Raw genomic sequence first — 16,038 nt, 5'->3', positions numbered from 1 at the left:
CTCACTTTCACTGCTCTGTGGGGATTTCTGTTTTGACTTTGTGCATCTTTCATATGAGCAAAAAAATTAAAAAATCCTACCTCCTCAAGGTTGACTGTTTATTTTAGGGTAATTTTTCGATTCAGGAAGAAGTCCCTCGAGAGAAGAGCTTAATGTTCTTCTGCACATAGAATCATTCAAAAGCACTTTGATCATGAGCGCTAATTACAAACAAAGCTTTCATGCACTGTGTGTTTGAGGATAGAATTCAATGTAGAGGTGAACACTTATCGAGTTATATAACTGCTCTGTATAATTGCTCCCGGTGTAATCGTAATCTCTGCATCGACGTGTGTCTGTACAGGGTCAGTGGGTCCCGGAGGGAGAAGACGTGAAGATCCCTGTGGCCATCAAGGTTTTGAGAGAGGCCACGTCACCGAAAGCCAATAAAGAGATCTTGGATGTAAGTTCCCTGGTTCAGGTGGTTTATCCTCAACTTTGAGTTACTGTTACTCGATTATGGAAAAGAAATCATAATCGCGATTATTTTGGGGAACATTGAAATCACAATTATTTACACGAATATGCCTATGAATTTAGAACAGCATTTATATAAATATATAAAAATATCTTGTAATGTAGTAAAAAAAACTGTTGTACTGCACTCAATCTCTTGAAAACAAGAAATGAATAAAATACAATAAGAGATGGGTATACTTCAATAAATAAGTCCAACATAAATACTTTGATAAATTGGTCCAAAATAAAATTGAGGTGGAGTAGAGCCGATGAACGGGAGTCGGAGACGCCGTGTTCGGTAAGGTACTCCAACCTTTATTTTGATTCAAACACACTTCTCAGAAATGCTTTTCTTTTCTCTCATTTTTACTCTCATCTCTCCAACACACTGTGTAACAACAAAACTACTTCCGCTTGGAAACCCTGCCTCTCTACAAAATAAAGTAGTACCTGTAATACAAACGAAGCGATTTGAAATGGTAATTCTTTACGGTAGAGAAGTATCAAAGAAAGGAACAAAAAAAGACGACATTATATGGAAAACAGCAGAAATAAGGATACGAGTAAATCGATGACGTTTCCTCACCTGGACTCTTCAGAGAACTGGAGTGAACAGTTAAATGTTCTTATGAACAAAGTTGATCGAGCAATGAATCATCCCTGTACAGCTAAGTTTGAATACATGCCATGTTTACGTGACGTTTTCAAGTAAAAATGGCAAACTTTCGTTTGTGTTACTTTTTGAAAATGGCCCCCAAGATGGAACTTTTCAAAAATGCTAATCTGTGTCTGTGGAAACGGATGAAAATGCATCACAAAAACAACCAACATTACATTGTTTCAGCGATTCTGCCATTTCTGTGTAACCGGACATCATTTTCAAAACGTTACTGTGTAAATGTGAAACCTTTCTGAAACAAGGTTTTGTTTTTTGTTTTGTTTTGTTTTTTTGAACCGGTGATGTAACCGGGTCATTTCTATCACATTTGAAGCTGCTCCTTGTTTTCATTGTAATGGAGAGTATGTCGTGCTCCATGCTGACCGTCTCATCGCCCTGAAGGAAATGGGATTAACTCAGTGGAGGGGAATGTGTAGGCGTTGGTTTGTAATCCAAGGCTGAGGTTCTCTGCGAAGGAGTCCGGTTCCTGAAAATGCTCCATGGAAGCAGAGAGACCACGCCAGACGCTCCCAACGCTCGACCCAGATCCTGTGTTGTTTTCATGTTGCTCGGTCACTGCCTCACGCTGTATTTACCTGAGGGCGGCAATTTAACGATTAGGTGCTCTGACTCTTTCTTATCAAACTGGCAGAATTACAGAGCACTGTGGAGATAAGCATCTGTTTCTCAGCAATTTTTATACTGTATTACGCATACACTGAACATTCAGCGTTCACATGGTTTGTTGTTTTGTATGCACTTGGAGGAACAAAGCCATTTTTTTGTTTTGCTGGTTTATCTCAATTCTGTTTTTTTGTTCTGGGTTAATTTAGTCTTTAGTTCACTCAGTGATTTGGTTATCTACCAAACCTCGGCATCTGAAGCGTTTGCCGTTAGTCTCCTCCCACTATCAAAAGAAGTGTTTTTTTTTTTTTTTTTTACACGCGTGTGTGTTTTACAGGAGGCCTATGTCATGGCCAGCGTTGAGCACCCCCACGTGTGCCGTCTGCTGGGGATCTGCCTGACCTCCACTGTGCAGCTCATCACGCAGCTCATGCCGTACGGCTGCCTGCTGGACTACGTGAAGGAGAACAAGGACAACATCGGCTCGCAGCACCTGCTCAACTGGTGTGTGCAGATCGCAAAGGTACGACACCCACGGAAACACCACACACGACTCGTATAACACAATGTAGGCAGGTGTTTTCAGTCAGTGTTTTTCTTTCTTTCTTTTTTTTATTTTACTGTACGGTTTTGACTATAAGATTTGAGAAATGCCATTTTTGTGCAGCAGGGAGCAGCACACTTTACTTTACTTTATTATTTCTGATACTTTCTATAAGCTTTGGCACTTCCTGCTTCGAGAAAGAGTAGCGTGACTCAGTGCACTGCCTTGTGGTACAAAGTGGTATTACTCTCTCTCGCACACACACAGACAGTCATTTTTTTGTTCTTTTTAACATGACTCTTTAAATTCAAATATGTGCAGATTTCAAGAGATTATGGTACATTGTAACCTCCACTCTGTCCTTTGTTCAGCTCTCACAGTTTCAACTTTCGAGTGTTGAGAAAACCTTTTTTTGGTGTTCAAATGGCCACACACTAGCTACTCTAGTTGTTTAATACACCATTTTGTAAATAATAATCTGAGATTTTACATCATTTCATGTCCTTAATTTCCTCTCAAACTACTGCAGGCTATTTTTGAATGTCTTAACTTTAAAATATTAAATGATAGAATTTTCACAGAGCCATTTTTCTTTTTATCGCTAATATCAAGCTAAATAATCATGTAGCAGAGAATATTAGAATATGACAGATTTCTCTACTTTTAAATCTTTTTGTCTGATCAAACGACGTTTGAAGTAATTCAGAAATCTTTTGCTCTTGTGCAACAAATTGCACTAATCTTTGTTTTTTTTTGGTTTTCTGCACTGAAGGGGATGTGCTACCTGGAGGAGCGCCACCTGGTGCATCGTGACTTGGCAGCCAGGAACGTCCTGGTGAAGACTCCTCAACATGTGAAGATCACCGACTTCGGTCTGGCCAAGCTGCTGAACGCGGACGAGAAGGAGTACCACGCAGATGGTGGAAAGGTTGGATCACTCATCCGTGGCCCAATCAGAATAAAAAGAGCAGCTGATAATAGAAAATGGCATTTCTCTGCTCCAGACTGTATCTTATGTAAGAGCTGTGCTTTATAAATAGTCTCGAACAGTAAGATAAAGGTCTAAAAGAACTAACAGATAAGTTTCTTTGTGGATGTTTTGCTCACTGGATAACATTGAGTGGTTTACCAGTTTCACCTACAGTTTGTCTCAGGACAGTTATGTTGGTTTAAATCAATAGATTTATTGAGGATATTTCTGTTCCATGAATAGAAAAATATATTAGTCTTTTTAAATGCCAGCAATCTTATGATCAAGGGTGTGAAACACATTTTAGTTCAGTGACCAGGAGTTTGTTATGACGTAGTGCAAGAGATGAAAATATCAATATTTACTATGTAAAATGATCACAATCTCAACATAGATCGTAAAATTCTTCTGTAGCTTGTTGGATTATGCAACTTTTTACAAATTCACTGTAACCACATTACTTTGAGGCTGATTAGTAGTTTTTCACTCTTCCAGATCAGCGTCTCACCAGTTCCAAACCATTTTCCTCCCTTTTTATTCTAAATCTTATCATTTTTTGTTCTGCAGGTGCCGATAAAATGGATGGCTCTTGAATCTATCCTGAACAGAACGTACACACACCAGAGTGACGTGTGGAGCTACGGTGAGTTTAATAAATGTGTAAAATAAATTAATGAATTACTCTTTCATGAATTTTTTTTAATCAGAATACAGACCAAAGACCAATGTTATCACATATAAAGTAGATTTCTTCAAACCTTTTTTATTTCAATCCTCATGAATTTAGATTAAAGAAAATCAAACGCACTAAGTGAGTTTGATACATTTTGTGTGAAATAGAAATTGTTTTGCACTCAACCTCATTATATAATGTTAGCTCACCTGAATCACACATAAAATGTTTTCATCGAGTAAATCACAGTTGTGCCATGCACTTTTTTGTTTTTATCATAATTTATATTTAAAATTCAAAAAGAGGAAGAAAAACAACATGCTGCTTCACAGCATATTTTTTTCCATCAGGCATCCCTCCTGACTACGTGGAGGTCCGCCCCACACCACTTTCTAACTCGGGGGTGTCAAACATGAGGCCTCCGGGCCAAAGCTGGCCTGCAAGAGGAAACTGGCAAACTAACATCAGCCTCAAGGCCATGCTGTCAGGGGGAGTTTGTAAAAACATGCATAATGCAACAACTGTAGGGGAAGGCTTTTGGATATTTCACTGTGTTTTGCACCGGAAAGTGTCATTAAAATTTGCTATACGTTGAGTTCGGAGTCATTTTCAATGTACTTTCGAGAAAACCAAATAATTACCAGTCATATTCATCACATATACTCTGTGCCACAAAAATACCAGTTTAAAGTTAAAGGTTACGATGGAACTATTTTATGTGGCCCCTGAACTAAAATGTGTTGGACACCCCGGTTCTAACGCAAATGAAATAATTGTCCCATCCTGCATGCTGTCTGAGCCCAGATCGTCGTGTCACTGCAGATCTGTAAAACAGCTGGGCGTCTGTACTTGTGAGTATTGGTGACAGTCTCTGCGGGGAAATATTTATTCATCGCTAAATAAAAGCCTTCTAGCAGAAAGAGTGAGAGAGAGAGAAAGGGAACGAGAGGGACGGCGGCTCCCAAAAGCTTCAGACTTGTTGTTCTTGGACTCGGATGAAGCTTCATATTAAAGCGTGAAATGAAAAGGGAGAACATGGCGAACAGGTAGAGAACACCTACACACTGCCCGTCTCAAATGGACACTTTCCCATCAGGAGGAGATTGTTGCCTCGGCCCACGTAAACACACACACACACACACACACACACACACACACACACACACACACACACACACACACACACACACACACACACACACACACACACACACACACACACAAAGCTTCCAGATCTTCTCCCCCTCGAGGGGGTTTGATCTTCCGCTCAATATGGCAGAAGCATCAGCAGCAGCAGACCCTGGCAGAAGTGACGGCTTCCTCTCCTCCTCCTTTTATTTTTTTCTTCTTTCACTCCCACTCCCGCAGGCTCAGCCAGCTCGTCAACATGCTCTGTTTTGATAGCGTGTGATATTTGCGGGGAGTACATCCTGTCACTCTCCGGTTTATTTATTTATTTGTTTATTTATTTTTGTTTTTCTTGTTGTCGGGGAATGAGACAAAGTGAATGGCGGCGGTAATCACAGTGACATTTACCAGCTGTCCTCCATCTCCGCACCGTAGGTGTCACCGTCTGGGAGCTGATGACATTCGGGACCAAACCCTACGACGGGATTCCAGCCAGCGAGATAGCCAGCGTGCTGGAGAAGGGAGAGCGCCTGCCTCAGCCGCCCATCTGCACCATAGACGTCTACATGATCATGGTCAAATGTAAGAGTGGCGTTATTCTAACAAAACATCCAGAAATGTGCTCAAAAAAAAAACCCAAAACATTAATTATGGAAAATGTTTATATATTTAAGTTTATGCACTATTTATATTCAATTATAGTCACGAGTGACAGTAAAATTTGAATTTTTTTATGTTAAAGTGCAGAAATGGGATGATCCTGTAGATATTATTTGCTTCATATCAAAAACCAATGAGCACTTTTTGTTTTATGACTGTTGGCCAGGTAAAAAAAAAAAAAAAAAAAAAAAGACATAAGAAGTGATTTCTGACTTCACTTCCAAAAAAAGTTGCATTTAAAAACAAAAGAAAAAAAGGTGAAGATGATTCAAATTGTAGCACAAAGACGATGTGCATGTGCATGTGCATCTCAAGAAATGTGAATATCAATGAAAATATTTAAAATGGTGTCTTTTTCCACATTAGTCACAGTAAATTAAAATGTTCTTAGATTTCGAAGTGTTTAATTGATCCACTATCCTATAATAAAAAAAATTAAAACACTCTTCAAATAAAAAAAAAAAACTGACCACTTTTAAGGTAAAATCAAGAATAGAAAGCAAGAAATTGTTGAGACACTTCTGTACATAATACTAAAAATGAAGCTTGAAGCTTACAGGCTGTTCCAAAATGTTATTCCAGCAACATGTTTCAAAAAAAGTTGGAAAAACTGTGTAATATTGAACTGAATAGCAATGAGGTAACCAGATTGGGTCAAGAGGAAGTACTTCTTCCTCCTCCCAAGATGGGCATGTGTGGGTGGAGCCAGTCCAGCTCATATGATCCAATAATCAAATGGCTGAAAATGGAGGAAAAGCTGGATTTGGGGCAATAAACTTTGAATACAACACTTTTAGACCAACGAGATGTTTCAGGTTTGGCCCACGGGCCTTATGCTCGACACAACTGCTGTAGCTGATTGTGTTTCACGTGGTACCCTTGTTTTCTGCACAGGTTGGATGATCGACGCCGACAGTCGGCCTCGTTTCCGAGAGCTCATCGCCGAGTTTACGAAGATGGCCCGCGACCCGTCACGTTACCTCGTCATTCAGGTACGAAGTCACTCACAACATCAATCATTCTAGTCCGCCGAGGTGTGACACCAACCAAGAAAAAACATAAAATATACATGCTCCCTGCTCCAGGGTGACGACCGCATGCACCTCCCGAGTCCGACGGACACCAGGTTCTACCGCAGCCTGGTCAGCGGCGAGGGCATGGAGGACGCCGTGGACGCAGATGAATACCTGGTGCCGCAGCACAGCTTCTTCAGCAGCATCTCGCAGACGCCGCTGCTGCACTCCATGGTAAGACCTGGCTACGTGTGAGGGATTGTGTGGAGGCGGAGCTTCTGGAGGCCGTCACTCCCTCCATCGTAACAAGACTTATTTAATTTACGTATAAATCCAATCTGAATGTTTTCAGACATGGCGAGTATAGAAATGGCCTCTTCCTGAACTCAAGCAGATTTTTCAGGCATTCCAAAAACCACATTTTGGGAAGTATGTTCACTTTACCTCCCTTATATGTAAAGACAAACCTGCATGAACAGTTAGACATTCTCAGTAGTGATCAATTATCAATAATGATTGCATGCCACGACTTCCTATTTCCCACATAATTCCAAAACTCACAGTATTTCATGAAACGTCCAGTCTGGGATTACATTATTTTAATTTACATTTTGCTTTGTATTACATCATCAACCGTATTAACATGTGAGCACATGGACCTGCATGAATGTGCATTACAAGAACAAATCATCATGCCTGAAAAGAATTCAAAATTACTTTTAAATTTGAATATATTTCAGAAAGTGAGCTGAAGTAGACAAGTTGAATATGTGCTGTTAAGTTATTGGTACTTCAGGATTAAATGATTACAGTTATATAAATCATTGATTTAACTCTTGAATTTGAAAACTATTACCATGTAGCTCTGATTCATCCTTGTGAAGGTCAAACCAAAGAACGAGAACAGGAATTAAGAACGAGTAAATACAGATATTAGTCTTTCGAGTTAAATGTAAGGCCCCGTTTATAAGACGTTTTCCCGTGAAAACTGAAAACCTTCGATGCATTTTGGAGTTCTGTTTACATGACAACAGTTCTAAATGCAAGTGGAAACAAGTTTTTGAAAACAACTCCCAAGGTAAAACTTTTTGAAAACTTTCTAACTCTGTGGAGATGGGAGAAAACGCAACTGTTTTGAAAACGCTCCGTCTCTCTGGAAATAGGGGAAAACGTAGTTGTTAAAATAATTCTTCTGCACATGAGTAGATGAACAATAACAACAATGTCGTTGTAGTTTTATAGTTGACAGTCACCAGAATAACAATCCAACTTCGTCTGTCCATACAAATGTCATATTGTTCTCTGCACGCATGTGTGTGTTTGTTTTTTTAATGATAAAATAATAAACATTACCAACTCGTGGCCTGGCATGCTAACTACATAATTTTTAGTGTTTCTGTTGTTTGTTTTGTTCTTTTTTGAAACGAAAACACAAAAATTATGCTTTTTTTTTTAACTTGAAACATAAACTGGGTCTTGAAACTCACGTAAAGTACAAATACATGAAAAATCCACTTTTAGTACAGTTTCAGAGTTCCGATACTCCAGACTCCTGCAGCAGCCGGCAAGAAAAGCCGACAAGAAAAATAAAGACAAAACAACATTGTTGATGCTTCTCCTTCACATTCTGCTGCAGATGTTTCAGAAACAAACATACAGAGGTGACTCATTTCCTCATTGCGGTCACAGTTCTAGTTTAAACAGCGTTTCTAACTTTAACATAAAAACCCCGATGCGGCTGCAGCCCGAATGAAAGAATGCCAACGTTGCCTTTGTGACATAATTACAGTGATCAAAAACTGGAATGATTCATGGACGCAGGCAGGTTCAGTGGCAACGCGTTCTCTTGAAAACTGGCCTGTCTGCATTACTCAACAATATATTTTAATACAAATTATAGTCATTACACTAACGACGTGCCAGAGGCAAAGGCCTGAATATAAAGGCAAATTTATAGTACAACAGAGAGATTAAAGTAAGACAGACTGTAGAATAATGCTTAAACTCCTGATACCAAAAAACTTGGGACACATGGTAAAAAAGTTAGTAAGAAATTGTGTTTTAATGCTCGTATTTGATTGTGTTCAACATGCTGAATTCAGAAAGTGAGAAATGTATTATTCTCATTCTGTATGTAGTATTAAGAAAAGTTGGGACACTCCACTCCATTTAAATGTTATTTCATGAGTGTCAAACATTTTATTTCAGGGCTCACATTCAGCATAATTTTATCTCGACTGGGCCGGACCGGCGAAACAGTGGCAAAAAACCCAGCAACCTTTAAATTAAAGTCTGTCTTTGTTGTGGTGCTGAGTATACGTAATGAAAATGTCTACATTTTCACAAAAAAACAATTACTATAGAAAATGACTACAATATCAACATAAAGCCATTTTTAATGAAAACCTCTGATGCAAAATACAGTGAAAAGTCATTTGTTCTGAACGTCAAACTAGAATTATGAAGAATTATGAGCAGAGAAATGTCCCCAAAAACCATTCGTTCAATGAAAACATCCAGCATTGTTTCAAAAAATACATCAAATTTAAAATTAACCTGCTTGATAGAGGGTCAAATATGCTTTCTGTTTAAATAATATCCCAACTTGAGGTGAACTGAGGTTGAATCTGTGCTGAAAGGACTTCACTGTCGTGCATTTTACTGAATCAGCAAGTCGTCCACCCATTTCCACAGATATGCTGATCTGCAGGAATGTGTACTTAAATTCATATTTCTGATGGTTTCACACTGATTCCTCCTCCTGTGCGAGAAAAAAACAAAATGGCATGAAATGTGCCAGAAAATCGAGCAGCATGAATTTGAATTTTATAATAAAAAAAAACAAAAAGAAGCACCACATGCTTTAATAGCTTTACCAACATGGAGCCGGCTGAGAGTTTAATTGTGCTATTTTAACAGTGTTCTGGGAAAAGGGAATTCTGAATAAATCATTACCCCACGAGCCAGAATGGAAATCAACATATTTTTTTTTTTTTTTTGAGGGGGGGGGGTCTGAGAACACTTAGATTTCCGTTCAGTCAGCTGGGATTGAACTCAATCTGAGGAGATGAACCCGGTCACTCCCACACTCCCTCCCAGATGCCCCCCTCTGACTGATGGGAACTGAAAGTTCTCCTTTACCTGGATCCTCGCTGGCCACCGGCGGCTTGATCATCTTTACAGGCGCTCCTTTTAAAATCTCAGGACTGCGTTTATAGTATCTCACCCACGCAGGGTCACTTTTTTTTCTTTTTTTTTTTTGCTGGTTGCTACTGCAGCGCGATTTATTTTCTTTTCTTGTTGAAAGTAATTGCCTTGTCACAGGCCGTCTCTCCAACTCAAACATACACGGGGAAGTTTCATTCAATCTCAAAATACAAGAAATAAAGCGATGATCAAGAAAGTGAGCAAGTTTACACAACGGTTCAAGAAAAAAAGTAATTTTGTTTCAGAAATGCTGAAAATTATGAGTGACTCAACTATAAAATGACCAAGTCTCAGGAGAATATGGGAGTCATGACACTCTGGAGGCAAACTTTGTTGTTATTGCTCGTCTACTGAGCATGCGCAGAGGAACTATTTACCCCAGCGCATATGCAGGAGAGCAGCGTTTTCCAAAAATGTGCATTTTCTTCCTTTCCATGGAGATGGAGTTGAACAGTTTTCAAAAAGTTGCCTTTTTCTCTTGCTTCCATGAACACAGTGCATTTTCAAAAAGCTCCACCTTGAGAGCCGTTTCCAAAAAGTTTCGTTTTCGGTGGTTTCCGAGCACCGCCGTCGTGTAAATGGGCGCACAAAACTGAATGGAAGTTTTCTCTTGAAAACATTGTACTGACAACACAGACATACTGAATGTCTGTGTTGTAAAATGTATGATAAGTGTTTTAATGACACTTTAACCTTCGTCTCGCAGTGCTTTATGTTCAAAGGTACGACATGTAATGTCACAGTCAAAGTTCAGGATTTTCATTGGTCACATACACAATCACGCCCGGTACAGTGTGGGATATTTTCTGCCTGCACCTTGAAGAAAAACATTTGCACACATACATGCATGTTTATTAAAACAAAAGGAGACGACATAAAGATAGAATCTAAAGGATTCCCAGTAAAGGAAATAAACATGTCTATTTGTCACAACATAGTGTAAATTCACAATGTATTAAATGGAAACATTCAAGAATGTGAGAAAACTAGTCATTGTGTTTTCATTTGTGTACTGTTGGAGGTTAATAAGGTTAATAGTAACAACACTTTACACCACAAGATGGTGTAGCGAGCCAAGTATTGAGTTGTTTAATTGTACATTTCAGAGCAGCAGCAGGTCAGATTGAACACCACAGTCACTCATTACCATTTAAATTCTTCTCACTGTACCTTTAAACCTGCAGTAGACATGATAAACTCCTGCCTCCAATAATATTAGGACGATAGTCACTTTAAACACATTTGATCCACTTACTTGTATTCCTGAGTTCATTTCATGACATCAAATCCTTTGACGCTCAACATAAAGCCAATTTTAATGAAACTTTCGGGTGCAAAATACAATGAAAAATTGTGCAAAGGAGAACCGATCAATCAGTATTTGGTACCTGGTGGTCAGAGAGCAGAAGTCAAGAGGAAACAAACACAAACAGCTGCTGGTGGAAACGACAACAAATCTTAAAGAACAGAAACCGTGACTTCCTCCAAGTGTTTGTCTTTAATACAAATTGTATCATTTGGGCAACAATCACATGTTCACCTGATGATTATTTGTGTTGTTACAGGAAACTGTTTGTTTTCCCATAACATTGTACCTTCTGTGGCGTCAACATGAGACATTAACTCGGGTTATGCTGCCTGCTTTTCAGAGCGTCAACAGTAGCAATGGGACGTGCCACAGCAAAAATGGCTTAGCGGTAAGAGCAAACAGAAAAAGAACTTGGCCCTTGGTGTTTTTATCAGCTGTGCTTTAACAGGAAGTGAGACGGCCCTGACGGAGTCTCGTCTTGTCCTTCTGTTGCAGAACGGCTTGCCGAGCAGAGACGGGAGCCTGGTTCTCCGGTACATCCCCGACCCCACGGACAGCGCCCTGAACCAGGCCTTCCAACCGGCTCCAGGTGAGTCACACTTTAGATTTTTAAATCTGCTCTGATGAGATTTCAGTCAGACCCTCAGTCTCGTGCTATTTGGGGATCAAGAAGGACATCTAGTGGACAGGAAGCAAACTGCATCTGTCCTCGGGAGGTTGTGAAGTGTTGTTGAAAACATTTTCTGAACTCGGGCTCAAGGCATCAAATGTATTTCTTTTCAATTTTTTAGATGTTTGATTTTGTGTAAACTCGCTAAAACACATGGCTTAATGGTTTAAAGAAACATACTAAATCCTTTTTTTTGTTGTTGTTGTTTTTTTTCCATAATTCACAAGTGAAGCCAAGAATGACCCTCAAAGCAGATTAAATACAGACAAATTAAATAATGGGAAAGAAGGAAACTCCAGACTAACTGGTGAAGAGTCCATCTGTTTACAGGACCAGCCATTTTTATATGAACAAGGTTATATTAACGTCATGTATATTCATTTTAACTTTCAAATTCAATTCATTTGAATTAGTTTTGAGAGTAGATTTACTTCTTCTTCTTGTTTTATTTATATTTTTTTTCTCAAATGCTTGATTTTAGTTTTGCAGTCATTCGTTTTAATTTCTACAAAATGTATTGGACGATGATAACTCAAGAAAACTTTGTGTAAATGATCCCTTTGAGAGAATTCAATGTTCCACGAGGTGCACTTAGTCGTAGACGTTCCTCTGCTGCGTCTTGCTAATTTAATTGTTCCTTTTCTTCCAGATTACATGAATCAAAACGGCGTCTCCGACATGGCGAACCCCATCTACCAGCACCCCCGCCCCCCTCGCAGCCTCCTGCCCACCATCTCGTCAGACGACACGGAGATGGAGTACCTGAACTGCTTCAGGCCCAACGGCCCCGAGTACCTGAACGAGGTGCCGCCGCCGGCCGGCCTCCCGCTCGCCTCCAACGGCACGCCGCACGGCTTCCACAAGTACCACCCCCAGACCAGCATGGACAACCCGGACTACCAGCAGGACTTCACTCCCACCTTCAAGAGCCACGCCAACGGACACATACCGGCCGCGGAGAACGCCGAGTACCTGGGCCCGGACTGAGGAGGATCCCGGAGCCTGTTTTATTGTTTCATTATCGAGGCATTCGCTGACAAAGCACAGACATGTGGTACCACAGACTTATCTAGAACCCGGTACCCTCTCCTCTGAAGTCGGACTCTTCGACGTGACTTCCTGCATTGTTTTTCTGCTTCCACATTGTACCGGTCTCACGCCAACCCCCCCCCCCCCCAAAAAAAAACAACAGACTTTATTTTCTTGATGTGAGAGCTGCTGGATCAGATACTCGCTGGAATCCCATTACATCCACAAGTAGAACATCTCTACACATCACACACGAAACCCACTGAAATGATCCAGATGTGTCGGTGGAGGAGCGCTTTAAAAAGCGCATGAATCGCCTCCGCCTCTTTCTGGAGGCCCTGTTGCGTAACGCCGGCACGCTCCGTGCAGAACACATGTTGCCGTTTCACACTCGGGAACATTTCCATGTGGTGACGAGTAACAGGAGAGTTTGCGAGGCGGCTGGTTCAGATTCCTCAGACTTCGACGACACTCCTCCCGGAGGAGGGGTCAGTGAGGATCCTGCAAAGGAAAGAATGTATCCTGGATGTAAATTGGGAAAAGTGGTGAATTATATCATTTGAATATGTTACTTTTATGCTCTCATGCTACAGAGGACCCTGATGGTCGCGGCGAGATTCTTTTGAGGACGACGGATTATTGCGCGATTGGAAGTATCACAAAGTTTTGCTGGGAAAAGCTTTAAAAGTGATGTGACACGGCCGTGAAGCAAAAACACCTCTGCAGGGAAACATGTACGTCCTGTTAGAGATTTTAAGGGGAACAAAGATGTAAATGTACTGGCATTAAAACACAAAAAGATAATGGCATGAGGTACTGCAACCATTGCATGAGAATGCAAATGTAAAAAGTATTATCGGTGAGTTAAAAAAAAAAAAAAACTGTACAAAATAACTCTAAAGTGTGGTTGAGCTAAGCAGAACTGGTGCACGAAGAGTAACTAAAAAGTACCTTGTGGGGCTGGAAAAGGAAGTTTATGTAAAAGTAACAAAAAAGTACTTTGCAAAGGAAGTTTATTTGGTAATATATTTTTTATGTAGTAGAGAACCTAAATGGGAATGCAAAAAAAAAAAAATGCTAACGAACACAACATAACATGCATATCAACTATTGTAAGGGACCACGTGTGCTTGGGAGAAAAAAATATTGCAAACGAATGGGAACGCTACACCAATACCTCATGCAAGGTAGCAATATATTTTTTGCATTTGCGGGAAGAGAAACTCAATGCATTGGTAGGAGTGTATCAAAGCCTTCAATCACATCCAGATTTCTGCAGGACTTGTGCAAAAATAAGGTAAATATATTGTTAAGCAACGTAAAGCTGATGCAATGTTAATGCAAGTAGTGGAAAAGCAGATGAGATGCTAAAGGAATGCTATCCTTTATGCGAATACAAAATCATTTGCAAAAGCACAGAATAACGATCCTCATGCAAGAATTGCTGAAAAAAAGAACAAAGCAATTTAACACCATTTGATCTGGGTGGAAAAAAACAACCCCAAAGTTATTGGACTGCATGTTGAAATCATCGTCGTCCTCTAAAAGAAGCCGTGGCCTGAAGCAGCTCCGTCGAAACCCGTTTTGAGTGCTTTCGAAGAACTTGCGGCCGTAGCTCGGAACCTTGAAGCCGAGTTTCTCGTTTCACCCGCCCCGAGAGTGTCGTATCACACAAACCACGTGGAGAATGTGACGGCAAACACAGCCAATGCCATTGTGTTGTTTGCTTTGTAGTGTTAGAACCTGCAGCACTTTTGTAACGTGAAGCGTATTTGTGGAGAGTAGAAATGTCTTCGTACGCAGGAACCTTCGAACTTCTCGAAAAGCTGAACCGATACGTCATTGGCTCAAGTCCTAGGTTTGTTTTTATCGTTTGAAAAATGCTGGTTGAGTCCCCCTTTTTTTTGTTTTTATAGTAGCAACATGTGAGAATTCCCTACATTGTTGATTGATTTTTTCTTTTTTCTTTGTGTCTGTTTGACACAGGGCGTTGACACCATAGCTTGGATTCTCTAGCTTTAAACCTCTTTTTAGTCTCGCAAGAGCATTAACCTTGCAAACCGTATTCCTAGTTTTAAAGGGATATACTATTGTAGCAGCCTGTAAGCCTTCTTTTTTTGCAGATTTGACACAGGTACATGTACAGAAAAAAGACATTTTTACTGTGATATACCCCCAAAAAATAACCTCCTATAATTTATACTCAATACACAGTTCAGTTTTGTCATATTTTACCTGAATATGCACTTATTCCCAATTTGTGATTATGTCAAAGTGAAAATTAATAAATCGTTTTTTTCTATGGAGCCACGTGTTGTTTTTTCATTGTCGCTGCAAGGAGAATAATCAAATCTATGCTGCACCTCCGGAATATCAGGTAAACCTCACCACATAGTGTATAACCAATGAAATAAGACATTTCCAAAAATATAACAAAATAATTGAGCCTTTATCATGATAATCTTTCCCACCAATTTAATTGAATTTTTATTAATGTATCCCATACATGTGAAAGGATATGCCAAATACAGATGCATACAAAGGAAAAAAAAATTTATACTAATATCTATCTATCTACACATGCACACATTGTATATACTTACAAATACACATGCACAAATATACCCACACATATGTAAACCCCTTGTAAATAATCTTTATAAATATATTTTATGAAAATATATACACTATACACAAAATGAATCATCTACAACCGAGTATCAACACACACACACACACATATATGTATATGTATATATATATGTGTGTGTGTGTGTATACTCGGTTATAGATGATATATATATATATATATATATATATATATGTGTGTGTGTGTGTGTACATACAGACGTATATTTAATATCCAACATGTCTGAAAAGGGGTAGCAAGGATTTATTGAGAACCGATCTCTTACATGACAGCACTAATAACACATTGACCTCATATGGGATGGTCAGCTGGATTTGGTTGGCTGATGAAGGTTATTGTGCATGAAGCCATCAGTTTGTTTTTCTTTCTCTATATATAGCATACTAACTGGCATTGGGGTAGGAG

General features: G+C 39.6%; 1 protein-coding gene across 1 annotated transcript in view; it reads left to right on the top strand.

The window, feature by feature from the left end:
* The window catches only part of egfra (epidermal growth factor receptor a (erythroblastic leukemia viral (v-erb-b) oncogene homolog, avian)), a 54,703-nt gene extending 39,420 nt beyond the window's left edge, over positions 1-15,283 (top strand). Inside the window, exons 19-28 of the mRNA XM_080503357.1 lie at positions 344-442; positions 2,118-2,303; positions 3,097-3,252; positions 3,862-3,937; positions 5,531-5,677; positions 6,650-6,747; positions 6,841-7,002; positions 11,625-11,672; positions 11,780-11,873; positions 12,604-15,283. Coding sequence (XP_080359483.1) covers positions 344-442; positions 2,118-2,303; positions 3,097-3,252; positions 3,862-3,937; positions 5,531-5,677; positions 6,650-6,747; positions 6,841-7,002; positions 11,625-11,672; positions 11,780-11,873; positions 12,604-12,941 — 1,404 coding nt within the window. The 3' untranslated portion in view covers positions 12,942-15,283. The remainder of the gene's footprint in view (positions 1-343; positions 443-2,117; positions 2,304-3,096; positions 3,253-3,861; positions 3,938-5,530; positions 5,678-6,649; positions 6,748-6,840; positions 7,003-11,624; positions 11,673-11,779; positions 11,874-12,603) is intronic.
* Positions 15,284-16,038: the final 755 nt, after the last annotated feature.

Source organism: Blennius ocellaris (genome assembly GCF_963422515.1).
Source record: "Blennius ocellaris genome assembly, chromosome: 10".
Classification (NCBI taxonomy): Eukaryota; Metazoa; Chordata; class Actinopteri; order Blenniiformes; family Blenniidae; genus Blennius; species Blennius ocellaris.
Note: the sequence above shows the minus strand (reverse complement) of the source record. Positions and strands in the feature narration are given on the sequence as shown.